At 43.7% G+C, this 27,122-nt stretch overlaps 1 protein-coding gene across 1 annotated transcript in view; it reads right to left on the reverse strand.

Moving 5' to 3' along the window:
* Frrs1 (ferric chelate reductase 1) overlaps positions 1-27,122 on the reverse strand; it is a 39,176-nt gene continuing 12,054 nt past the window's right edge. Inside the window, exons 2-16 of the mRNA XM_075981512.1 lie at positions 26,871-27,094; positions 24,918-25,054; positions 23,231-23,325; positions 21,791-21,938; positions 19,169-19,351; positions 14,529-14,627; positions 12,683-12,830; positions 9,268-9,381; positions 7,813-7,928; positions 5,479-5,565; positions 3,964-4,061; positions 3,652-3,710; positions 2,393-2,536; positions 1,879-1,940; positions 1-1,801 (exon numbers count right to left, since the gene is read on the reverse strand). Of these exons, the coding sequence (XP_075837627.1) occupies positions 1,709-1,801; positions 1,879-1,940; positions 2,393-2,536; positions 3,652-3,710; positions 3,964-4,061; positions 5,479-5,565; positions 7,813-7,928; positions 9,268-9,381; positions 12,683-12,830; positions 14,529-14,627; positions 19,169-19,351; positions 21,791-21,938; positions 23,231-23,325; positions 24,918-25,054; positions 26,871-27,066 (1,779 nt within the window). The 5' untranslated portion in view covers positions 27,067-27,094 and the 3' untranslated portion in view covers positions 1-1,708. The remainder of the gene's footprint in view (positions 1,802-1,878; positions 1,941-2,392; positions 2,537-3,651; positions 3,711-3,963; positions 4,062-5,478; positions 5,566-7,812; positions 7,929-9,267; positions 9,382-12,682; positions 12,831-14,528; positions 14,628-19,168; positions 19,352-21,790; positions 21,939-23,230; positions 23,326-24,917; positions 25,055-26,870; positions 27,095-27,122) is intronic.

A 27,122-nucleotide genomic window follows, 5' to 3' on the forward strand; every position in this document is an offset into this window, starting at 1 on the left:
CGAGGCAGGGTTTCTCTGTGGCTTTGGAGCCTGTCCTGGAACTAGCTCTGTAGACCAGGCTGGTCTCCTAGGCTATTTTTTAACTAAGATCTATGTAAAGGAAAAATGAAAAGAAAAAAATTCACTTTATTTGTTAGAAATAAAAAATATGATGCTGAGGTCATCCATTACTCAGAGATAAAAATAGCGTTCTGGGGCCAAGCAGAAATTTTATAATAATCAGAAAGAATGTCCAAAGAAATAAAATATACCTTCCCAATTATTTTATTTTAAGTGTCCAATTTTGCTTGTTTCCCTTGCCCAAGGAAATTATCTTCATTTGCTACAGGGTTGGAGGAATATGAAAGAAAATATCAGTCACTAAAAATAATTTAAAAAATTAAGTCAGAATGTAATAGCACCAGTCACTAATTTAAGTTTCTCGCACCTATTTCCCCAACCCAAAAAGAAAAGAAAAAAAAGTTGCCGTAGCGTGTAAGAAAATAGCCCCATATTAAAAAAAAAAAAAAAAGGAAAAAAACCAAAGTGATTAAAGTGGTCTGAACAAATGAGTCCTCCGGTATCACAGCGCCACCCACTGGCTATAAGGCCTCATAGCAAACACTGAGAGAAATGAGGAGAAAGGAAAACAGCTCTGCCAGTGCTGAATTCCTAGAGCACCAGGGAGGTTCGGAAGGAACCCATCCTTATTATTTCATCTTCACCAGAGACGAGAACACCTGCCGGACACGCTCACAAGGCTGAGTTTTCGCAAATGTGAAATCCATGATTTGATCTCTCTCTCCCAGAAGGACTAATCTTAGAGCTGAAACCAAACAAAATGCCGTTTCAGCTCCACGGATGAAAAAAGAAATGGTATCTCTAAGCAGAAGATGCCTACTGTATCTCACTGCTAACAAAGGAAATTTCATATTCATAATATAATGAAAAGCTAGTGAAATGTACACTGAGATATAAATCAACCACACCTCCGCCTTTAACCAGGAGGGATGGAACACACACAGCAAAGAAAACATCCCCACCTTGGACTGGAAACGTTTTGTTCTTGTAGGTTTACTTTGTTTGGTGTGTGTGTGTGCTCATAAAAACAACAAAGCGTAGCAACAAATTTTAAAAATCTAAGATCTCTGAACAAACTAGTCAACACCATGCTTTCTTTTCAGTACCCACAGTAGCGCTGCCATGAAAGTTACAGTCCCCTTAAGACCAGATATAGTGGCACACACCTATAATCCCACACCCAGAAGCCAAGGCAGGAATATAGGTTCAGGGTTACCCTTGGTTACACAGCCAACTGGAAGCCAGACTGGGCTACACAAAACCTGTCTCATTCCCAAAGACACAATCCCATTGATCCTTTGCCTGAGATAATTATCTTCATTTGCTAATCATTCCAGTTTACTGTTTCAAATCTGGTGTGTGTTTCAAATCGACAGTCATGTCACCTCGAGTACAGTGTTCCTTTTAAGGTGCAGAAGAACACACAAAAAGACTGGACTGACATCAGTGCACAGGCTGAACGGCCTAGCTGGATAGAATCTGCATAGACCAGACTTCAGAAATCTTCTCTCACAGTGCCCATGGGTCTTCCAAATTAAAACATATTCCAGGTAGTCAACGTGAGCCCCGGTCTCCTTGTTTTGATAATTATGACCCAGGCCCATCAAAAAACAAACAAACAAACAAGAAAAAAACAGTCTTCACTTGCTCATACTTGGTTGATTGCAGATAAGAATACCATGAGGAAAGTCACATTCCCACATATGTAAATCGCCAACACCGCCTTCTTAAAAACATGACCCTGAAATAAAAACTGAGATTTAGCAGAAAGCACCATCATTAAGGTTTGTGTCAATCAACAAGAGAGGAGAAGCTCACCTCTGCTTCGGCGACAGTTAGTGACTGGAGGATCTGAATTCTATCATCGTCCAGTATCTCCACTGTCAAGAACAACGGTGATACACAAGTCAACTGGTTGTCAAAAGAATAAGATAAAACCTGAATCCTAAAACACCCCAATTTTCTGCTTTTCAAGCTACTAAGTGTTGCAAACTTTCTGTACCTGGGTGGGGTGGGGTGGGCGTGCACATATGTGTATGTGCATGCATGTGTTTGCACATGAGCCATGTGCAAGCACACATGGAGACTCTCTGCCTTATTTCCTTCAGTCAACATCTCTCCCTGAACTTGGGGTGAGGCTGGCAGCCAGCAAATCCCAGCCATCCTCCTGTCTCCATTCCTGCACAGCACTAGGGTTACAGACACACATGACCATGCCCGGTTTTTCATGTGGCTGCTGGAGATTTGAACTCAGATCCTGATGCTTGCAGTGGCAAGCACGTACCCTGCACCATCCCTCCAGCCCACAGTAGAGCTTTTCCAAGCAGGTTACCTTTTCGAGAGAGCCGATAAGCATGTATCTCCAGAAGCACCTCGGTCCCGATGTGCCAGACCACAAACCCCATCATGGCATAGGTCTTCTGTGGACTGGGGAGATTCAGCCCCGGTAAATCCATTCCTAGGAACATTGCTGCCACTATGTAGACAAAGAGGGGGCAGTGCTCAAATACAGTGCCCAGTGAAAAGAATAATTGATGCATTACAGATTAATTAGAATACATTAAACATTTATGAAAAGAATAATCTTTAGGGCTGAGAGAATCTGGCCTTCCTTAGTGTAAGACGACATAAGACAAAATAGGAAATGATGATCTAACCACTGTTAAGAAAGCACCCACGAACCAGGGAGGTAGCTCAGGGGTAGAGGACTAGCCAGCAGGCATAAAGCTCTGGCTTCAATACCCAACACCAATAACAACAACAAAGGTGCCTAACATTTCCAGAAATGTGATTCTGCAATGAAGCAAAGAGGGAGAAATGAAGAAATGACTGTTGCCCTTCCCGTCCTGCACTTAATCCTACAAGCAATAGAATATATATATATAGGTGAGAGGTGGCTCCCTTGGAATCAACAGAAGATATTTGATGTCGAGGGGGAGGTTGCGGGGGGGGGGGGGGCGCTGAGGCAGGGAGGTCACAAGCTCAAGGACTGCCTGAGCTAGAGCAAGGTCAAGATTAGACTTGACAAACTGGTAAGTCCTAGTCTCAAAAAAAAAAAATGATTAAAAAGGCCTGAGGACATAGCTCAGTGGTAGTGTGCTTGCCTTCCAGCGATGAGGCCCTGGGTACTGATTCCCCAGTACTGAAATGAAAGGCTTTGTCAGGTAATTCCAGCTGCCCTCTGGGGACCATCAGCCCTCCAAGTCCAGGCAGCAGAGAAATGGCCTGGAGCCGGCAGACTTGTACCAGAGCACTTCATCCTCCTCACCCCGGGACCCTCGCTTACCCTGCCTGAGTGTTTGGCCATCATCATAGTCTCATTTGCTTGCAAAGGAAATGTGAGGAAATGGGAAAGAAAGGGCTGAGTTTTAAAGTTTTAAAGCCATTTTTTTTTAAACTTTAGCTTTAAATAATGACTTAAATAGTTCCTTGTAGAAATTACTTTCTGGATTTCAATGTTTCGGGCTGATTTCTCCTCAACAACCAATTACTCCAATTACTAATGCATCTAAAATCATTTAAGCCAAATTACAACCTTCGGTGTAAACAACCGACAATTATATATGAGTAAGTGGCACCGTGCTCACTTACCTGCTATTATTCTAGCCGCCGTCCCCACACTCCAGTGAGTCCAGTTAAACACCTGCCTCCTACCAAAATAAAGAGCCAGTCGGTAGTCTTTAAAGTGATGGAATAGCAATTTATCCCCAAGAGAATAAGAAGCATGCAATTTCCCTATTGCCAGGGAACTAGGTATCTGAAACCCATTTTAAAGTCCTTAAATGTAAATACAGTCAATCACTGTGAGCTACAAATGCAAAGTGCTTCTACCTTGAAAAGAAAGTAGTTGCCCATCTAGTGACGCACACACGAAGGGTGTGTATAAGGAAGAGCTGTCTGTACCTTGGGTCATGTAAAGGTGGTCTGAAGGTTGCTAGCAGAGGCTGAAGGACAGCCAAAGTCATCACTGTACAGCCGAGGTATGGGTGGTACCCTGCACGCTGAAAAGGGCATCGTTAATAGTCAGTCTTTCCTGTCAGGTTAAACCAAGTTTAAAAACCATATACATTGTGCATGGAATGACTGCAAGAGCCAGAGCACCAGGAAGTCTGCTGGGAGGCCGTGTGTCCTAGAAACGACACAGAAATACCCTTAGCCTGAGATTTGAGCACCACCACACAATAAGCATGCTAGCACAGAAGAGGGAACTGTCACAAAGCCCCACCCCTAGATAAAGAGCCACAGGCAACTCATGACAGCTGAGAGAGGGAGAATTAGTCTCACCCAGGGTTGAGGCCCCTAATTGGTAACCAATACAAAGGGTCAACCCTGAGGTCATATATACGCAGCAACAATAAATGGTCACAGCAGGTTATAGTTACACACTCATGTTTGTGGAGAGAGAGAAAGAAAAAAACTGATAATCATAGAAAAAGAGGCCACCAATTTGAGGAGGGAGGGGAAAATGTGAAGAGTTGGAGGGAGGAGACATGGGAAGGGTTAAAGGAAAGAAAGAAAAGGAAGGGGGATGTAATATAATTATTATATCTTAATTAATTTTTAAAAACTTGATATATATATAGCAAGACTGATCATACAGTAGAGATGCAATTCTCTGTTGACTTAATGATAACTGTAAGAAAAAGCCACTTCAATTGATCCTGTTTCTTAGACATCACCCTTGGGCTGCAAAGATGGCTCAGCAGTTAGGAGTTCCCAGCACCCACATCGGGCAGCTCACAACCACTATGCTTGCCTCTGGTGCTGGAGTTACCCAGATCCTCACAAATTCCCATACACATCATTAAAATAACAAAAATAGCTTGACTGTGGTAGCTCACGCCTTTAATTCCAGCACTCAGGAGGCAGATGCAGGCGGATCTCTCAGTTCAAAGCCAACCTGGTCTACAGAGTAAGTTTCAAGACAGCCATAGAAACCCTATCTCAAAAAGAAAGAAAGAAAGAAAGAAAGAAAGAAAGAAAGAAAGAAAGAAAGAAAGAAAGAAAGAAGGAAGGAAAGAAGGAAAGAAGGAAGGAAGGGAGAGGGAGGGAGGGAGGGAGGGAGGGAGGGAGGGAGGGAGGGAGGAAGAAACCCTAACTCAAAAATTAATGCATACATAAATAATAAATTTTAGACTTCATACTTCAATTTCTCAACATTCTAGAAGGAATACACACTCACTAAAGGAATGCATGAGATGTAATACAGCCTAAAAATATACCAGTACCAAGCGATCTATATTCACAGTCTCCCTTCTGTCCCAATCCCCAACCAGGTGAAGTCATCAGATAACTCAAAAACAGGAAAATAGGATGCACACAGAAATGTCTCATTATCCACCTCTGAGAATAAAGCAGCAATCTGCCTTGACATCAAAACAGATTTATAGGGAAACCTGCTGCTGAAGGCATCCTCACCCGACTCCAGCCTCCTCTGTACACAAAAGGCAGAACAAAAGCAACGCAGGTGAGCACAGATGTGGCGAGCATGAGCATCCGGTGCACCTGCAAGGGGAGACGGCAGGGTGAGAAGACGGCTCACTTCATAAAAGACATCTGGTATCACAGCAGGGCACTCATGGGAGATTCACTGAAGCCATACATCCCGCTTACATCAAAACAATCAAAATAAAATGTCATAGGCCATTAAACTAAAGAAAACTCTGCACTGCCATCTCCTCACTCAGAGGGGCTCACTAAAGCTTCGCCTGCTCCCTACGGCAGAAACGGATACCACACACAAAACACGCTTACTTGCCAAGGCCTTCATTTTCTTCCACAGGCATGGATGAAGCTCTGTCACCATGCAGAGTGCTATGCCATGTGCAGAAGGACAGCAAGAAGATGCAAAACACTGCATCCTGCAGGGCTTATAGTATAATCAGAGACAATAAATGAACGTTATATGGAACGTATAATTCTTTGTGGAAAATCAAGAAAATATTAAGAATGAAATGGGCATTGTTATGTATCGGACAGCTGGTGTAAGCCAGAATTTATTCCAGGACAAGGTTACTCTACATGATACAGAGTAGACCCTAGAAGTTTCTGTCGATGTGTGACTGTCACTAACATATCCACATATCAACAGTGTATGTTTAGGAACAGCGGAAGGATGGACAAGTTGGCTCAGTGGGTAGAGGCACTTGGTGAACAAGCCTGACGATGTGAATTCAGTTCCTGGTAGGCTGTCTCCTCACAGCAGCCGGAATGGAGACCTCACACACAAAGCCCACTGCTTTGTAAAGAGAGAATCGATGCCACAAAACTGTCCTTTGACCTCGACACAAGCTCACTAAGGTACACACACTCCCACATCACATCATGAGTGACCACATGAATGCATACATATCCTCCCCCACACACACATATGCATACATGCATGCATACATACATTTCAAAGAATAAAGGCAATAGAGGAGTTGGACTGATAAAGAGCATGGTCTTCTAACTGGGAAATCTACAGTGCAGGTTGGAGGAGAAAGAAATAGGCATGAGAGCTCACAGGCAGGGATGGACAGAATGGGCACATAGCAAAAAAAAAATCGAATCAATAAGGACTGGAGAGATGGCTTAGTGGTTAAGAGCACCGGCTGCTTTTGCAGAGGACCCAGGTTCAATTCCCAGCACCCACACAGTTCCTCACAACTATCTATAACTCCAGTTTCAAGGGACCCAAACACTCTCTTCCGGCCTTTTCAGGCACCAGGCATACATGAAATACAGACTTACATGCAAGCAAAACACCCACACACACACAAAAAGTAATAATACAATAATTTTTAGAAAGTATTCTTAAAGAGAATAAATAAAATAGGCAACCCTGTCAACTAAGAAGAGAAATGAGGTTAAAATAAGAGGAACCTCAAGAGCTGTTTCTATGGCCAGGAGAAGTGAAGGGTGTGCTCTGATGAGGTCAGGACTCCTCCCTTTTTCTTAGACACAGGTGTGTGCAATGTCATGCCACACCCTGACTGATGGCTCAGTACATGTGCGAATACCCACAGTCTCCTGCCCATGAAGATAAGGCTGGCCAGCCTTCCTGGTTGTTGACCCTCACCGTGTTCTGTAGAACCCCAACTCCCCATCCACAGGATGGCTCAGCATGGAAAAGAGCACTTCCTGTTTCTTATCCCACACATCATCAGATGCTCTTGACTGTTAAATAGGGAGATTCCAGCTCTCAGGGGCTCACCAAGCAGAGGACAGACATGCGGCGAGCACCAGCATTTCCTTCCTCAGCTTTCCAGACCTCCTTGACTCAAACTGACCTAGAGCAGTGAGCTAATCCCTCTCAGCTTCTCCCACTACAAACCTAAGGGTAAGGAAGGATCATTTGACCCTAACATGTTCTCCAATCCAGCCCACTCATCAAGAAACCAGACTCTGTAAAGAATCTTACATTAGTTCTTAGGTGCTTAGGAAACTGGGGGGAGGGGAATGGATCTAAGACCTGAAATAGCTGTAATTGAGAAAAGGGAAAAAAAAAAACACATGGGCCAGTGAGATGGATCAGTAAGTAAATGGATTTGCTGTGTAACCTGACAACCTGAGCGATCCCAGCACCCATACGGTGGAAGAAAACTGACTCCCAAAAGTTGTCCTCACACACACATGCCCACACATCTATGTGTGCTCACGCACATGAGCGCGTGCGCACACACACACACACACACACACACACACAGACTTCACGTCACAGTGTTTGAATACCATGGAAATAAATAGTTTTAAGCCTTTTCTATTACTAACCTGAAACCAAGCTGCTTCACCAAAGAAGAAGGCTTTGGACCACACAGATCTGAAGAACCGGGCAACCAGTACTCCTATGCTAACTGTGGTCATCCATGCCACAGACATTAAGGCACCTACGGGAGGGAAAGGTACAGTCACTCACATCACAGAGTAAGCTGCTGCAGAAAATATAAACAACCAGCAAACTACATTCAAGAGATAGAAAAAATAATTCCCTCCCCCACAAAAAAAAACCCACAATATATCATAGTTCTTATTATACCTCCACTGCTGATGCTAACAGTCCACAAGATACCCTAGCAGGTATGAGGTACACCAAATGTTTTACACATATTAGTCAAATGGTCTTTGCCACTGTTCATGGGTATTTATATTGTCCCCAGCTGACTGATGGGGAAACAAAGGCACAGAGCGCTCAAATAGCTTGGCCACAGCAACTGTGTTCTTGACCTTCTTTCTGACAGTCCCGCCTGCAGCTTTCTTCTCCAGTAGTCTTACTCTAAACAACAAAGGATGGACAAAAGGACACATGACTTCTGGATCTAATTCCTGCCCAACTGGAGGTGCAGCGGGAGCAGAATCCAGCTGAAGATGGGAAAGTGGCTTTCAAGGTGAGCTGCGGTGACAGTCGTGGAAAGCCACCTCTGTGAAGAGAACTCTGGAGAATGTCAAGGGACTACATGTTGTAATGGTACAGTTTGCACGGCTGCCCTGCTTTTCAATCCTCTCTTTTCATCATGAGCCGGTGCACTCGGCAAGTAGAATCAACTTTCATTGGTAGACCCAAAGCACAGGAGAGCCTTTGGTCCAAGCCAACACTCTCCCACTTATCCAAATATCTAAGCACTGCACCGCGTACTTCCTGTGCTGAAATACTAACACAAGAAAGAAACTACTAAACAACCAAAACCACACACTGCTTTCTAATTAGCATTTATTTTAATTAAAAAAGACAAAAATCAAGGATTCAAAAGCATTAACTTAATTAATCCAGTAATACTCAACCTGGATGAGTTTAAAATTTTTCCACTGTTGATTTTAATGGGTCGGGGTTCAGACCACTGAATTAGATCTCTTTCTCACTTTTAATAAAAATTGACAAACATTCAGAGGGACAATCTGCCTGAAAACGTTGTTTAAAGATAAAAGAATCACCAGGCAATGGTGGCACATGCCTTTAATCCCAGCATTTGGAAGGCTGAGGCAGGTGGATCTCAGTGAGTTGGAGGCCAGCCTGGTCTACAAGAGCTAGGTCCAAGACAGGCTCTAAAACTACAGGAAAACCCTATTTCAGAAAAACCAAAAAAAAAAAAAAAAAGATAGAAGAATCATGCCAATTTGCTAAGTGACTCCTTGACTCCTGCCCCCTCCCCCTCGTTCCTGATCCAGCCAATGCCAGCTCGTTGGTTAGTGTATCCCATAAAATGTAACAACGCTGTTCTGTTCACTCACCATGTGCCTTTAAAAGGGATGAAGAGTGGGATCCTCCTACGTTCTTTGGAGTGCCTGTCACATCGTATTTTTCGTACGTTATCAAAGGTTGCTGAGAGTGCCTAAAAATTCGGCCTGAGAGGCGGACACAGAACATAAAGGAAATGTTTTACAGTAATGAAAAACAATCAGATAGGAAGAGTTGACATTCACAGGTAAAAGCAACATAAAGATATATTTTCGAGAACACGTGGCTTTCCTGAAAATCAAGGAAGTAATTTAGCTAACCACCAGGTGAATCTAAACGAGGACTGGGAACGGAAGAGTTAAAGCGAGAAGAACCAGCGTGTGCAGTTAACAGATCAAACAATGTCAAAATAACGGCTGATGACGTTACTGAAAACTCAGTGTAATTCTCGCACAGTGGCAGGTACATTCTAAAGCTACAACCCTCTAACCACGCCTGCATTCTGAAATCCTCGGACATGCTAACAGACACTGGGCCTAGAAAGACAACGAACAGACAAGGAAAAGCATTCTGATGAAATAGAATTTGCCAGATGGTCAGTTCGGACTGGGTCTGAGGAACAGATCATAGTCTCGAATAAGAAATGGAGGGAAGAGCTGGAGAATTGGCTCAGTGTTTAAGGGCACTTACTCTTGCAGAGGACCTGGGAACCTGACATCCTCTTCTAACCTCTAAGACACACATGCAAGAAAAATACCCATACACGTGAAATAACAGAAAAGAAAGTGAAAACAATTACTTTTAAACTGAAAAAAAAATTATTATCTTTTCCCCCTTTTTTCCTTTCTTTCATGTTTTTGGGGGGTTTTAGTTTGTTTTGTTTTTTGCAAGTGGGTCTCACTATGTTCAAGGGCTAGTCTTGAACTCATAGAGATCCACTTGCCCCTGCCCTGCCGCCACCTCCTTAGTGCTGGGATTAAAGGCATACACCACCATGGATGGCCTTATTTGTGTCTTTTATTACTATTTGTTGCACATAAAATCAAAGCAGGAAAAGAAGGAATTATTCCAAATATGTGCATATATGTGTCCCCTACTACACAGGTAAAATAACTCTTTAAACCCTAGCATCTGATTGATGTGCCCAGTAACACTGTATTGGAGAAAATCTATCTTCCCTTTCCCAGAAGGTATGAATTGCAAATAGCTTTGTGGTTAGAAACAGGACTCCATGTCCATTTCCCCTTCTCCTTGCTGGGGTTTTGTCTGGTTTGAACATGGGCAAGTCCTGTGCATGCTATCACTGGCTCGGTGAGTTCATACGCACATCGGCCCTATTGTGTCTGGAGGATGCTGCTTGCTGCTTCCTTGACGTCATGGAAGACTCTTACTACCTTTCTTTCTCCTCTTCTGCAGAGTAATTTTGAGCCAAAAATATAGGCACAAGAATATTCATAACAACGTTTTTATGTTACTTAAAAAGAAAATGTAAACTAAACATCCATCACTAGAACAGAATAAATTACAGAATATGCAAACATATTTTTAGAAAAGTATTTAAGTACAAAAATAGTTAAGAAACTTAATGATCCATAAACTTTTATTGAAAACAAATGCTAGATATCAGGCAACAGACTAGGTCACAGACATTTCAAAAGGATGGGGCTTGTGAGCTGTTGTAGCAGGTAAAAGAACTTGGCAGTGCAAACCTGGTGCCCTGGAGGAGAAAACTGACTCAGCAAAGTTCTCCCCTGACTGCCACAAGATCACCATGGGTATACCTGCATACACACTAATAATAATAATAATAATTGAAATAACTAAATTTTTAAAAATCTGTGAAGGATATAGGTTATACTATCTGTATAACAAAATGAAAAAAATAAAAAGAGGAAAGATGATCCAGCCAGATACAGCACTATTTTTTAAATAATTTATTCTTTTTCCTATGTACATTGATGTGAGAGTGTCAGATCCCCTGGAACTGGAGTTATAGACAGTTGTGAGCTGCCATGTCGGTGCTGGGAATTGAACCCAGGTCCTCTGGAAGAGCAGGACTGCTCTCGATACTAAGCCATCCATCTCTCCAGCACTGAAACTATTGTGTAAGCTATTGGTTTAAACAGGAAATCAAAACTAAAACCAAAGGCCTTTTTAGAGATGCTAACACTAAAAACACCTCAAAACACTTGGATGCAATCAAAGTAAAGATCAAGTATTGAGGTGACCATTTAATTTGTGGTTTAGTTAAAACAACAAGATGTAACCACACTGGTTAGTTTTTATCAACTTGCTACAAGCTGTTGTCACCAGGAATCTCAGCTGAGGAATTGCCACCATCTGATTGGTCTTTGGACATGTCTATGAGTCATTTTCTTGCTTGATGGTTGATGTGGCAGGGCCCAGGCCACCATGAGCAGTGCCATCCCTAGGCTGGCAGTCTGGGATATATAAGAAGCTGAGCAAGGCAGAGGAAGCAGTGTTCCTCCCCAATCTTTGCCTCAGTTCCTGCCTCAAGCTCCCACCTTGGCTCCTTTTGAAGATGGACAGTAACCTGTCAAACAGAACCTTTTGTCCCCTGTGGGTGCTTTTGGTCAGAGCAACAGAGAGCCAAACTAAATCAGTAGTCTAGAAAATCAGGAAGGAAATATCAATAGACTCAATTAAGTGTTTGGTGACTCAAACCACAGAAGTCACAAACAATGTTAGAAATAAACAAGATGGCAAAGCTGCTGCTACTGAAGACACTGTTTACGAAAATGAAGATGAGGCTCTTTGTGGCGGTGCATGCTTTTAATCCCAGCCCTTGACAGACAGAAATGGATGGATCTCTATGAGTTCAAGGCTAGACTGATCTACAAAAAGTTTCATGGAGGCCACTCAGGGCTATATAGCGAGACTCTGCCTCAAAACAAAACAACCAACCAAAGAAAACTAAAACTAAAGATTCAGATTCCTAAAGTACACTGGGACCACAGGGTACCCATTTTACTTCCATACAGGAAGGTGCATGATAGGAAATGACCGCAGCAGAGCAACCAGATGCAACCCCTGCTAGTCTGAATGGCTGCCTGGGCTCTTACTGCACCCCCTGGAGAAGCTCATGTCCAGGGAGACCAGATCCAGCTTACACAGACTGTCCCACCAGAGCTGGTATTTCTTACAACAATCCAAAAGGCACTGTTCCTAGGAAAGTGGAGCAAAGCCCAAAGACATACATCTTACAAGGCGCTTACAGTTCTGGTTCAAATCCATTGCACAAGGCAGGAGCCATTGAAATCATAAGCCATGCTGCCTTGTAACCTGACTGACATTCTCTGTATGAAACACAGCCAGACGCTTAACTTAAAATCCAAGGAGCACCCCTTCCACACCTTTAAATGGGCAACTGTAGTGGTATCTACAAAGGAGAGGGAAAAGGAAGAGAGAAAAACAAGGTGCAAAGATAGATTTAACCCGAGTGCTTACCGTCGTGAGCGGCTCCTTCTGCTAGGAAGATGTAGTAGCTTTCGTTTAACACAAATCTGTTCTTAACCCCAGGAAGGGTGATGTTTCTTCTGAATGAACACTGTATGACACCATCCACCAGCCTCCAGGCCATATCCTCGAGGGTCCCCTACAACATAAGAGCTTCTCAGCTCTTTTCAAAAATTCGCTAAAAGCAAGATATGCTCAAAACCCTGGCCTGCTCCATTTCCTTTCTCTGAGGTTGGAGGAGCACGTTTTATCTTCAGTGTCCTTCCTTAGTTTTCCCCATCAAAGAACACCAAGGGTTTTTTTTTTAATTATTCCAGTTTATCTTTATGTCACTTGGCAAACGTTATTTTTCACTCTGAGCCGGATCTCCCCAGTTCCTCCACCCAGGCTGGAAAATCTAGCAGATGTGCTAACCCAGCACACCAACAGAAACACTGAAGAATGCCCTGGAAGCCAGCAGGCAGCAGGCATCCAGGCAAGAGTTCCAGGCTTCTGAGGAAGTTGACCTCAGGAAAGCTGGGCACGGTAGCAGTGGTATCATGGAGGAAAGCCACTGCCCAGCCACACTTCATTCACTGTGACATTAAGGAAGGGCCACTGTGCCTTCATAGCACATTTGCTTGTCAACTTTCCTAGAAAACAATAATAATACTCCTCATTGGCACAGGTGCCAGCAAGAGGGAAGCAAGGCAGCCACCTGGGCACCAGGGCTTACATGGGTTCTTCCTTCCCACTAGCCATGAACCACTTCTGTAACTAACAGAAGTTTAGCTGTTTGTTTGATTGACTGTTTTTGGGAGAAGGTGTAGTTCAGGCTAGCCTTGAACTCTCTACGTAACGAATAGTGATCTTAAAACTATCCATACCCTTTAGGATTTACTTATGTTCCTCTATGTGTATGAGTGTTTAACCTGCATATAGGTATGCGAATGCCTGGTGCCCACAGATGTCAGAAGAGGACATTGGATTCCCTGGAACTAGAGCTACAGAAAGTTGTGAACCACCACATGGGTGCTGGGATCATAACCGGGATCCTCTGCAAGAGCAGTGAGTGCTCATAATGGCTGAGCTACCTCTCCAGGCCTCTCGAACCTTTTTTTTTTCTTTTCTTTCTTCTTCTTTTTTTTTTTTGTTTTGTTTTTTTAGTTTGGTTTTTCAAGACAGGGTTTCTCTGTGTAACAGCTCTGGCTATCCTGAACCTCACTCTGTAGGCCAGGCTAGCCTCAAACTCACAGAGATCCACCTGCCTCCCTGAGTGCTGAGATTAAAGGCGTGGATATCATGGGTTAGGGTGGTGGTGGTGGTGGTGGTGCTGATCTTGACCTTTGACCCTGGAGCTCCACCCATAGAGTGAAAGCATCACTGGCATATGCCTCCAAGCCCAGTTTCTGCAGTTCTGGGGACTGAACCATGGGGCACCCTTCTCTCAAGCCTCATCTTATAAAACTGTCCTATAAGCTTTGGGGAAGGGGCTGATCATGTCAATAAGCCACAAAATACTTTTCGACAAGATGTAATGAAAAGAATTTAAGTGACGTAAGCCATAACTGATTGTTTCCTGACAAAGAACTTCGCCTTGTACTTTCGACAAGATGTAATGAAAAGAATTTAAGTGACGTAAGCAATAACTGATTGTTTCCTGACAAAGAACTTCGCCTTGTACTTTTTTAAGTATGGAATGTTTCTTGGAGATAATTCAGAGAAGAATGCCACTGCCGGGCCCTTGTCTGGGCGAGGTTAACTGAGGGGCTGGCCACACACACACAGTCACATAGGTGGCAGCCACATAGCAGGAAGGAGGACCAACCAAGTGTGTTCCCAGCATGTTCACACTCACCCTGGATTCCATCACAGGATAACTTCGCCCTGTCAAATAGGAAGGCTGTATATACACTGTCTGATCTTCGCGGATACACAGGTAAGCATCGTCGTCACCCTGAAAAACAAGGGCATTATTTTAAGGAGCCCCTAATCATTTTTTTTCAGGGATGACCATCTGATATTAGACAACCAATTGGTTTGCTCTACTCTGGGGAAGACTATTTCTCTCACTATCAGAGAGTAACTCCTCTTCTAGGGCTGAGGGCTACTGAGCTCTCCCCATCCATGTTAGTGTATCTATTAGTGCTGTCCTTGTTCAGGTAATATTTAGGCAGCCACATAGGTGAGACTTTGCGGGCAGAGCTTCTAACATTTCTAAGAGACAAAGTCTCACAACGAACTCCCCATTCCTCTGGCTCTTACAGCCTTCCCATCCCCTCTTCTACACTGATCTCTAAGTCTTAGGTGCAGAAGTTCTGTTGCAGATGTACCAGATGGAACTAGAGTATATAACAACAAATAAAGAGGCTATGAATTTGAAAGAGAACAGGAGATGGGAGTTACATAGGAAAGGGGAGAATGGAAATGATGTAAGTACATAAAAACAAAAATAAATAATTTGTTTAAAGAGATGGGCGAGAAGCAATGAAATGGCTTAGTGGATAAAAGTACCCAATGCCAAGTTTAATTACCTGGATTTGATCCCTAAAGCCAACACGGTAACAACAACAACAACAACAACAACAACAACAAAAGTATCCACATAAAAAGCCAGGCATGGCAATGTACACCTGTAACCCAGGTGCTGTGGGGGATAAGACAGGAGGAGCCCAGTCTACATGAAACAGTGAGAACATCAGATTTAGTGAGAGACCTTATCTTAAAACATGAGGTGGAGAGCAATTGAGAACGATTTCTGTCTTCAACCTCAGACCTCCAAATGCACCTGCAAATCAGTGCACATAAAAAAATAATAACAACAACACAGTCAAAGCAGCTGACTTAGCAGCAACCTGATTAGAGGTACAGTACTAACAAGAACAGAGAGGCATCCTGACTATCAGAGAAGACAGCACAGGAGAGAATGGGAACAGGTAACTCAATCTTCACCTCCTAAATGAAGGGTAAGAGAAGATGCCACTGTTTATAAACACCGAAGTTCCAGAAATCCATGTCTGAAGCATGGAAGCACACAATACAGGAAATTCAGAGGGGTGATTATGGAGACAGGAAGACTAAGGAAGGGTTCAGGAGCAACACAGGAAGGCCAGGTAGAGGTACAAGTCACATCAGAGACGGTGACGATGCTGTGAACAGAATTAAAGCACATTGTTGGAGGCCATGGGAAGGTTGGTGAGACAGCTCAGGAGGGAAAGGCACTCACTGCCAATCCTGACGACCTAAGTGTGGTTCGCAGGACCCACATGTCGGAAGGAGGAACAAACTCACACATTTGTATGTTGCAAAGCGACACACACTCCAAGTAAGAAAGTATATAAAAAAAAAAAACGCTTGTAAAAAGTACAAGGGAGCCGGGCGGTGGTGGCGCATGCCTTTAATCCCAGCACTCGGGAAGCAGAGGCAGGTGGATCTCTGTGAGTTCGAGGCCAGCCTGGTCTACAAGAGCTAGTTCCAGGACAGGAACCAAAAGCTATGGAGAAACCCTGTCTCAAAAAATCAAAAAAAAAAAAAAGTACAAGGGAGGGCAGATGTGGGTAGCTCAGCAGTACCGAGTACTTGCCTATCCTGAATACGCCCCTCAAAATCAATCCACAGACAGATGAGCATCTGGTAATATATTAGCATTCAAATCTTAACTTCTCTGAATTATTCCTGCTCAGAAGCAACAGGCTATTTTGAGGAATGATGAAGTATGAGCGGAAAGCATCTTGTGACACCAGGGCACACTAAGACACACTAAAAATGGATTGAGAAGCCAAGAGGGGCCAGAAGGCAGCTAAAGAGACTCCATCAATAACCTGCCATGCAATGGGCCAGAAGAATCCATTAGTCTAGGAGCTGAAAGATGGCTCGGAAGATAAAGACGCTGGTAGAGCAAGGCTGGTGACCTGGGTTCCGTTCCCAGAGCCCACAGAAAGGTAGAGGGAGGAAGATGGCTCTCCAAAGTTGTCCCCTGACTTCTGCATGCACGCTGCGCCGCGTAGACATGCACACACTTGGTTTGTCATCCCTAAAGCCAAAATCACAGCAGGAGGCTGGGCAGTCCTGGGGGCTGAGTGCTCAACCTAGGGGACCTGACACTATCTCAAGGTTGAATGCCTGCTGCAAAATCAACCGCTTGCTCGGTGTGTGATAAGATATCCCCACACTTCGGAGGATCACAGAAGCAGCCGTGTTATGAGTGTATAGTTCAAGAAATTGACTCTGTTTTCTACTTAAGAGGGAAATGGGAATAGAAGCTAGTAATATGTTTGCTTATTAGACTTGATATCATAAAAAAAAATCACAGACAGAGAAGACCAAAATGTAAAAATAAGCAAGTCACTATTAGCAAAAATTTGGAAAATTATACTTTCCAATTTTTGTGATGAAAGCAATTGCCGTCAATTTATGAGCCACTATTTTTTTAGGTAGAAATTAGGTTGTTATCCAATCAGCATTTAAAATATCAAGCATCTTCAGTATCTCAACTTATTATATAGTCAAAAATAACAGGACCCTGAATGTGGTGGCGCACGCCTTTAATCCCAGTACACAAGAGACAGAGGCAGGCCGATCTATGGGAGTTTTGAGGCCAGTCTGGTCTACAGAGTTCCAAGCTAGCCAAGGGTACATAGTGAGACCCTGTCTCAAAAAAAAAAAAAAAAGTTCATAAAAATACACTAAAGTTTTGAAAATAACAACCTTAAATAGAAATAACCACTTTTAAAGTATATCCTGAAGATGATCCACTTCCGCCAATTTAGGCAACCAGGTGTATAACTGATTCTAATCATTAAGCAGGATCTCTCTGTAAACCAACTGCACCTGCGTAATTAAGTCTTTTTATAAACACTTTTGATGAGCACTATAAGAGAAATAGGTAAGATTTCTAAGGGAGATTAAAATATCTCAAATTAGAGATAAACGCTTTTGTGCCATCTTGCCTACAATTTACAAGAACTAACAACCTACCTGTAGGACATCCGCCATCACACTCAACAATGAAACCCTCCCCTCTTTCTCATTCACTGTGGCCAATAGGAGGAAATGGTGCTATTACATTACAGCACGAATTTGAGCTCTACAGTTTCAGAAACAAGTTGGTTTTTTTTATTTTTCAATGACAAATAAATATGATGTAATATGTCACATCTAATCATACATAACTGACATATGTAAATGAACGCAGTGCCCCAGAGATCCACCTTAAGGAAATTATGTGTTCGGACAACAAGGTCTTTTAATCCTATCTGGGCTCCTCTTCCGCATTTGCCTCACAGCCAATTCCATCCCGTTCACACAACAAGCCTTTCCTTATTGCTTTAGAGTCACATTTGACTCTGATCTCAACCTCATTATTCACCTCAGGCACCAAATTTGATTCATTTCGCTCGTACTGAGAACCCCCAAAAGAATAAGCTGCAGGTCTGACGGTAATTACAGAGAGAAAGCAGGGGGAATATTTTGCACAATCACAGCATCAAGATGTATAAGGCTTCCCAGAAAAGTAACTCTGCAGAGAAAAGGTTGAAGCTCTCTTCCTCTTGAAAGTGCATGAGGTAACGGGTTGCTTTGTCACTATGATGCTATGTGTTTTGAGGTGGGGGCTTCACAAGCCCAGGCTGCTGGCCTCAAATCTGCCATGACCTCGAACTCCTGATCCTCCTATGCCAATGCCAACAACTTGGGTGGCGTGCATTTCGGAATAAATCTTGGCTCGTCTTTCACAGCCATGTCAGAGTTCTGCTTTGCTTGATTTTGTTTGGTTATTTTGAGCTATGGTCCCCTAAAAAGGTGGGGGGATAGATGTCAAGTTTAAACCCTGACATGAAGAAAAGTCTCCAAAGACTTTGCCTTCCCTTAACGAGGAAGTCACACCGGTGGGCATCCACTCTGCTCACTGCCAAGCCTCTACGAAGAGGGTCCTCTTTCTTCTCCCTGGTGGAACTGGACCCTTCTGTAGCATTCTGCTTTTCCCCAGCAGCACAAGGCTGCCACCTACAGAATCCCTAAATCTAGCCAGCAGTCCCCTCCCAGGAAGAGAAAGAATCAGGAAAAAGAGGTTGCCTCACACATCAGGCAAAGGAGCAGTCAGAACGCCTGCACACACGTGGCATGCATGGGTGGGAAACTGGCTGATGGCAGTAGGACAGGGGCACCAGCAGGAGAGGCACCAGCTTTAGTTCCAGCGCCTGCGCGAACAATAGTCTGAAAGGCATTACAAACATGGCGTTTTATGCAGACATTTCTCTGGCCTGTGGTTCCTGCTTTTGCACCAAGAGACAAGGACATAAGATGGCAAATGGTCTTCCCTGCTGACCTGCTCTAAGAAATCACTGCCCACCTGTTGAAATCAGGAACCAGCCACTGAGATTCAGAGCTCTCCTTAGTGCTTTCCTTTCCCATGCTACCCTTAGAGCTGGAAGGCGCAGCTAATCTTCTGTTGATGCTAACCTCCTGCTGTCTTCCCACAGGCAAGCAATAGATACAAACCATCCACTGGTCATGGGACAACGCAAACGACAAGTAGCCTTCACTGGGACCACTTATTTCGACCATCACCGACTGGTCATCTCTGGTGAAGGACAAGAAGAAGCAGGCAGGCTCGGTCTCTGGGTCACAGTTCAAAGGACTCCGAACACAGAACTTCTTGCTCCCACACTCGGAAGCACTGAACTAGGAAAAATGACAAGGAGGGAAAGGTCTTAATTATGAAACAAGCCGTTCACAACCAAGGACTGGACAGTCATTACCTTCAGGTATGGGCAGCAACAAGAACACCTTCCAAACAGGAAGCAGAGGACGCACGACAAATCAGAAATAATCAGAGCTTTCTCAGCTGGGGATCTTTAAATGTACTTAGTTTTGATTACCATTTGGAAAACTATACTAGTCAGTCTGAGGTAGTACAAGAGTGCTTCTGTTCATTTAATATAAAAAAGACTTCGCATCATCCAAGACCAGGAGGAGCAAGGTTCCCTGTAAATTTTGAGAAGTTTCCTGGGAATAACACCACACTGACAATCTTGCCTACCAGGTACCCTCTAGTTTTCCAGAGATGATCTATTCCACCTGTCCAAGATCCTGTTCTCTAAGAGTCTCTTTACTTTGGCAATCCAAAAGAGATGAAGAGGTATCTTTTAACCCTAAAAGTGCCAGGGCTCTGAATGAATCTCCCTATAATTAGAGATTATCACCTTGGCACAGAAGCATGGTAAAATTTCAAAGAATAGATCCCTTTTATTGACAGCACAAAGGGCAATATTTTCTATTCCGAAGGTGATGTCCAAGCCATTCACTCACTCAGAGCAGTTTTTAAGTGAGTATTAAGAGTGAAGTGGGAGCTAATAGAGATAATAACCTCTTCAATAATGTACAGTCAAACCAAAGTGTGCCATGCATTAAAATGTGATCAAATACAACACCCACGGAGGTGTTTAAACCCGTGGAAGAGAAGGGTGCCGAAGAAGACAACTATTATGTAAACGAAATGGTTTATTTAGTCATTTCTAGTTTTATATGTACGTATGTGTCTGTGTGAATGTATGCTCGGGGTCCAAGGAGGCCAGAAGAGGGCACCAGAGCCTCTGCAGCTGGACCTACAGGCAGCTGTGATCAGCCTGATGTGGGATTTGGAACTAAACTTGGGTCCTCTAGAAGAGCAACAAGTGCTCTTGACTGCTGAGCCACCTCTCCAGTCCCTTATTTGGTGAAAGCAGAGATATATACAGATAAAAAGAAAGGGGGGTGACTGTTTCTCAACCTGTGGGTCACAACCCCAAAGACCACCAGAAAACACAGATATTTATGGTAGCAAAACTACAGTTATGAAGTAACAACACAAATGATTTTACGGTGGGGGGGGGGGGTCACCACAACATGAGGACCTGTATTAAAGGGTCACAGCATTAGGAAGGCTGAGAAGCCCTGACCTAGAGTTTACCTCCTATCTGTGTGGCACAAGGCACAGGTCAAGGCATGTATTCGTTAGTTTGATGCCTTTTCTTGGCCATAAAGAGCAGCACGTGACTCTTTCTCATCCTTAAGTGAAGCCGAAACAGGAATAATTTCCTCTGAAGACCCACTGAAGGCAGCTAAGTCACCATTTAGGCACAAGCATGTGTTTTCCACTATGGCAACGCCCTGACACCTTTCTATCCTACGTATGCACTTCTGCAACATGCAGTCTAATGCATCCAAATTTTCTCTGGCGCACACCTTCCTAAGGTTTCTAGTGTGCATTACCCTTTCCAAATCTCTTTATCCATCGTCGCTCTTTTGAATCAGACAGCCTAAGTGGAATTGCAGCTGACAGGTTTTACAAGCGATTCTTTTTCCTGGGACTTGGCATACTGAATTTCCAGGTTCTGTTCGGGTGCAGGAGGTGGGGACAGACATAGAGAGCAGAAGCTCCTGTAGCTCAGGCTAACCTCAAACTTCCTACGGTGTTTACTTCATCCGTTTGTTTGCTGAGGGGAAGGGGTTGAAATAATCTTACTACCTGGTTCAGACGAACCTAGAATTTACCCCATAACCCAGCTTGGTCTCAAATGTGCAGCGATCCTCCTGCTTCTGCCTCCTGACTGCTGGGATTCTGGGCAGATGCCGCCATAGCCCACTGAGTTCCCCAACACTCTAATCTGAATAGGATAAAATCTGTATTATACACCACTTCAAGGCTCCCCTCCAAATCGTGTCTACATGTAACTGAATCCCGTCTATGCTTGGTATTCGCAGAAAGGAAGACTGGAGAAAAGGAAGAGAAGAGAAGAGAAGGGAAGGGAAGGGAAGGGAAGGGAAGGGAAGGGAAGGGAAGGGAAGGGAAGGGAAGGGAAGGGGGCGGGAGGCTTTATTGGCTTCATTTCCAAAAGGAACACATACTCCTCGTTTGCAAAATTGCCTGTGAGTGTAGCAACTATATCTGAAAGGAGACTCTTTTATGTCCTTTACTCAAACCTATAAATCAGAATGTTGCTCTGAAGACTTCCTTCAGACTTTACAGAGCACCCCAAAACTCCCTCCCACAGCGCAGGACAGCTAATGCCGCCCACAGGACCAGCTGCCTGGATAGCCACTCTAGACTGCATTTGGTGAAGGCACGGAGAGGCTACTCACCGACTTGGTTAAGTGGGAGACAGAAGGTGACGCTGTCAAAGGTTGTGCTGTCGCTGCAGGCGTCGTAAAGGGAGGAGCATTTGGTTGCGAAAGGACATGACTGGGAATCTTCACCCAGTAGATTTTATATTTCTCAACAACCGTGGCCCTGAAATAAGAGTACCAGTGGAATTAGGCAAAACCCCAGCAGTGGCCCATCAGATGCAAATCAAAACTTTAGGTGAAAAAAAAGTGCGAAGAGAGGGGACAACGAACACCCATGTGTGGAGCCAATCTCATATGACTGTCCTCCACCCATTACTAGATGGGCTTTGTCACTCTCTCCCTCGCTCCCTCTTTTCCTATCCACTGTCTGTTCTTCTATTAACAGCAGTGCATGCTGGACGGCACGACTCAACCACATAGGTTTCTGTTCCCTGCCGAGAGCACACTCGTGGTCAACCCACAGTGCACACTAGTCACGCCCCTCCAAAGGGCATGTGTAAGACGTGATCTCTGACCAAAGCTCCACAGGGGTTGCCAAAACCTAAGCGCTCACTGAGGTCCACCTCAGCAGCTGACACACGGGGGCAAAGCAGTTTTCCAGTGTGCCAGGGGTCTGCGGACAAAGCTAAGCAGAAAAGAAACACGCCCAGAGGAGATTCCCTCCTGTAAGATAGGCATATATCTGGAACACCACTCGGGAATCAAGACACGGCTCATGATATTCCATTCCGCTTTGTGCAGATGAATAGGAAAAGGATGCCATTGTAATTCTGGTTCCACCCACTTGGAGGGATTCCAAGAGGCATGCAGAGATTTACTTTCTGATAAGCTATAGTGCTGCCAAGGAAGCCGCCCTACTTTCGGGCCTGTCTTATCTAGACTCTCATACTAAAACAGAAAGTATTACTCTGTACACACATACTCAAGTACTAATTGATGGCTCTTAGGAGTCCTAAAGCAGTGTAACACTTTGCTCGCTCGACAATGTCTAGTGATGTCTAGTAAATGCCCCTCAAGTACCAAGTCCTGCCAGGCTTGGCGGTGCATGCCTGTAAACCAAGCACGTGGGAGGATAGAGCAGGAGGAGGCTTATTAAAAAAAAAAAAAAGTACAGTGCAAAGTCCTGGGCTATGTGCTACAAGTTTGCTTTGGAAGAAAGGAGGTGAAAGAAAAAAAAAGCCAGGTCCATCTGGGAGTCAGAAGCAGGAGCAGAAGGACTGCTACAAGTTCAAGGCCAGCCTCTTCTACACAGGGAGTTCCTAGCAGTCAATGCTGGATAGCAAGATGCTGTCTCAAGTAACAACAAAGGAAAGAAGCAAGATAACTCTTTTGTCTGTAAGCTGTGACTGCTAAAGCTCTCCTACATGAGTGAATGGTCCAGGGCAAAGCAGTACACCTCATCATGGTTTCAGGCTTATCCACAGTGGTTTCAGAGACGTGCGCTCTCGTACTCACAGAAATCGTACGTGGTTTGGGGCACTGCGTGGAGCGTTCCAGTAGACTTTGATTTCGGTCTTCTTGGATGAAGACGTATGACTCACAGCTACACCCTGAAATAAAACAGGAAAGAACAACCATCCCATCACCAGACAGCTCGGCATGGTCAGGATGCACTCACTGACAAAAGAAATGATTGCTGTATGATCGGAGCATTTGAAGGAAGACTATTCTATAGAGAGCAAGACCAGGACCTCAGTAAACTCATACCCACTCGTTGACAATGTGTTATCAGTCACATTTATCAGCTGTTAGAAATTAGAGTCATCAGAAATTTAAATACGGAAGGAAACCATGAATATTGGGTGTGTTAATATTATTTGAAGGTTGTTCTTTGTCTTATTTTACACTTTAAATTTATATTCCTTTCATTAATAGATATGAATAAAATACAAAATATCCCCTAAAAAAATTCATAACTTCAAACACCTATCCTATTTGAGCAGTTCTTACTTTTGAACAGTCCTGTTTCCATTTCTTTCACCTGGCAAACGCCTATACATTCTTCAAAGTCTTACTTAGAATTCACCTGCTCCGATTATGGCTTCCCCCTGCTACAATTCCCACAGACTCTGTATGCACACTAACCTAAGTTTTCACTCGAACCTATGTATGAATCTGTCCTAAGTGCACGTGCCATGCCATTGTGCCAGCTATCCTGCATCCATGGGCTCTCTCCTCTGTATAAGAGTCTGAGTTTTTCGCCACGCAGTGGTGGTGCACGCCTTTAATCCCAGCAGAGGCAGGCGGATCTCTGTGAGTTCAAAGCCAGCCTGGTCTACAAGAACTAGTTCCAGGACAGGCTCCAAAGCAACACAGAGAAACCCTGTCTCAAAAACAAACAACAAACAAACAAAAAAGGGCTTGAGTTTTTGGAGGAAAAGAAGCAAGTTTTGTTTGTTGCCATATCTCTGGCACTCAGGAGAGCTCCAGACATGGTGTCTATTGGATGATTGAGTGAATGAATGGATGTCAAACCGTACATCCCTATTCCATCCTAAAACTGTCTCTTCATCACTGAAATTCTTTAAAAGTCAGTAAGACAGCTCAGCAGATAAAGGTACTTGGTGTCCAATGGCAAAGTCTGACACTTGAGTTTGGTTGGCAGAGCACATGTAAAGATGGAGGGAAAAAACTGATTCCACTAAGTTCTCTTCTGACCTCCATACACATATGACGGCATGCCCCTACTGTTCCTCCTCCTCCTCCACACACACACACACACACACACACACACACAAAATTGCCTTCAATTTTTTGTTTGTTCACTTGTTTGTTTGAGACAAAGTTTTTCTGTGTAACCCTGGCTGTCTGGGAACTAGCTCTGTAGATCAGGCTGACCTCAAACTCATAGATCCGCCTGCCCCTGTCTCCCGAGTGCTGGGGTAAAAGGCTTGTAATTGTCTTACATTTTAAGTCAGTATTTGCCATTGTAATATAAACATCACCAATTATAAACTCTTCAAGCTATGACCCTCCCATTCCCAGATACTGCCACTAAGTAAACCAGTGGCCAGGTCTGATGCCTGTAAATCTGTTCGAATGCCTGCTACACATGGCGATGCCGCCATTGACCTAGTCACCACTCTCGGTTAAAAGCAGCCCAGAGGAACCAGTAGAAATGAACTTCAAACCCCACACAAACCTGGACATCTTCACAAGTCAGAAGCTGTGACACTTCACTGTCAATCAGTGTGAAGGAGCCAACAGGAGGGCCACTCAGATCCTCGGCATCACGAGCTTCCAAGAGAAAGCCTTTAAATTTTGGCCCTGATAAAGTAACTGGGCAACATATAAAAAGACAGGTTAGGGTAAAAGATTTAGTAATAGTCCAGGGAAAAGCGTTTAGAAGTTAGTTAGAATCTGATGTATCTCTGCAAAACACACAGGACAGAAATCACCCAGTAGAAGAACATCTAAATCATGCTCCCTGGAGCATGCATGCCATGTTTTAGGAGGCTGATTTTTTTTTGTTTTGGGTAGGTGGGTTATTTATTCTGCAGCACTCACTACACGTAGGACCTTGCACACACTAGGCAAACACTCCATTATGGAACTATGTCTTCAACCGTCTTTTAGTTTTTATTTTGAAACAGAGTTTCAATAAGTCACCCAGGCCAGCCTTGAATTCATTCTGTAACACAGGTTGGCCTTGAATTTGCAATCATCTTGTCTCAGCCTACTGAGTATCTGGAATTATAGACCTGGGTCTTTAGGCCTGGCACCTTAAGATATTAGTAGCTGTTCTACAAGAGGGTAAAAGCATGGACGATGACTAGGTAAGTCTATAGAAAACATTAATTTAAAATATTCTCGAAGAAAGTAAGAACATGTTTCTTTACTAAAATCTGATTATCTTTAGTACTCTGTTGTCGCAGAGTAAAATTCTAAGAGATATCTAAAGCACACAGAGTGTTCAACGTTTATTTCTTCATGCATCCTTTTTGTTAAGAACTCCTATTAACAAGCTGGGCTGTAGTGGCACACACCTTTCATCCGAGCACTCGGGAGGCAGAGGCAGGCGGCTCTCTGAGTTCAAGGCCAGTCTGGTCTACAGAGCTAGTCCCAGGACAGCCAGGACAGTAAAAAAAAAAAAAAAACCTATCTCAAACAACAAAAACATTTTCCTATTAGCATTATGTAATTCTATAATTGCAAAACACAGGAAATTCAAATGTCATCACAGACGTACTTTTTGCTTTGTTTTTCTGAAACAGAGTCTTGCTAAATAGTCCAAACTGTCTCCTACCCTGATCCTTCCTCAGTCCCCAGAGTGCTCGGATGATGGCACGCACCACCACACCTGGCTACAGATAAACCTTAACACTCAACCTACGTTTTGCCAGAAGAATCAGGGACACATAAGAGATTGCACTCCTTTTTAAAATGGGAGGAAGTAAAACAATATAAAATTATATTTTTTCCTATTCCACTGAGTTAATAGTGTTCAAGATACAACACAGTGAATGTAACATTAATATAATAAAACAAATAAATTCTTTGGTATCTTAAAAAAACTTATTTGGGCTGGAGAGATGGCTCAGTGGTTAAGAACTCTTGACTGCTCTTCCAGAGGACCGGGGGTTCAATTCCCAGCAACCACATGGCAGCTTACAACTGTCTGAAGATCCAGTTCCGGGGGATCTGACACCTTCACACAGCTTCACATTAAATAAAGTTAAATAAATCATTTTAAAAACTTACTTTAGCCGGGCAGTGGTGGCGCACGCCTTTAATCCCAGCACTCGGGAGGCAGAGGCAGGCAGATCTCTGTGAGTTCGAGGTCAGCCTGGTCTACAAGAGCTAGTTCCAGGACAGGAACCAAAAGCTACAGAGAAACCCTGCCTCAAAAAATCCAAAATAAATAAATAAATAAATAAAATAAAAACTTACTTTAGACCTTGTTCTTAATAAGGAATAGATGCCACTGACATAATACAGACATCTGTAGTAAACAAAACAATGAAAGTAGATAATTCCATGATAAGTCAACTGACTAGGTTATAGTGAAATTGTTTGATTCCAGCCATAGAAAAAACTCAACGAGTAGAAAAAGACTCAAACTCAAAATGCAAGTCTTTATTCCCAGCACTAGTACCTTGGATCTGGTCTCCAGGTTTGAACTTCGTCTGACTCAATGTGATTTGGTGAACAGGCTCCGGCTGTGGGCTGTGGCCATGTTGGGGGGCCATCCCACCGCACGCCATTGCTACCTTTCCGTTGGGGTAACCAGCCACAGAGCAAATGAGCAACGCAGACACAAGGGCACGGATGGTAAACTCAGGAGCTGCCATGTTCAAATGGAGATGAAGAGTACGTCACCTGCAGACATAATGAAAACACAATATGG

Source organism: Microtus pennsylvanicus, chromosome 7, assembly GCF_037038515.1.
Source record: "Microtus pennsylvanicus isolate mMicPen1 chromosome 7, mMicPen1.hap1, whole genome shotgun sequence".
Lineage (NCBI taxonomy): Eukaryota > Metazoa > Chordata > Mammalia > Rodentia > Cricetidae > Microtus > Microtus pennsylvanicus.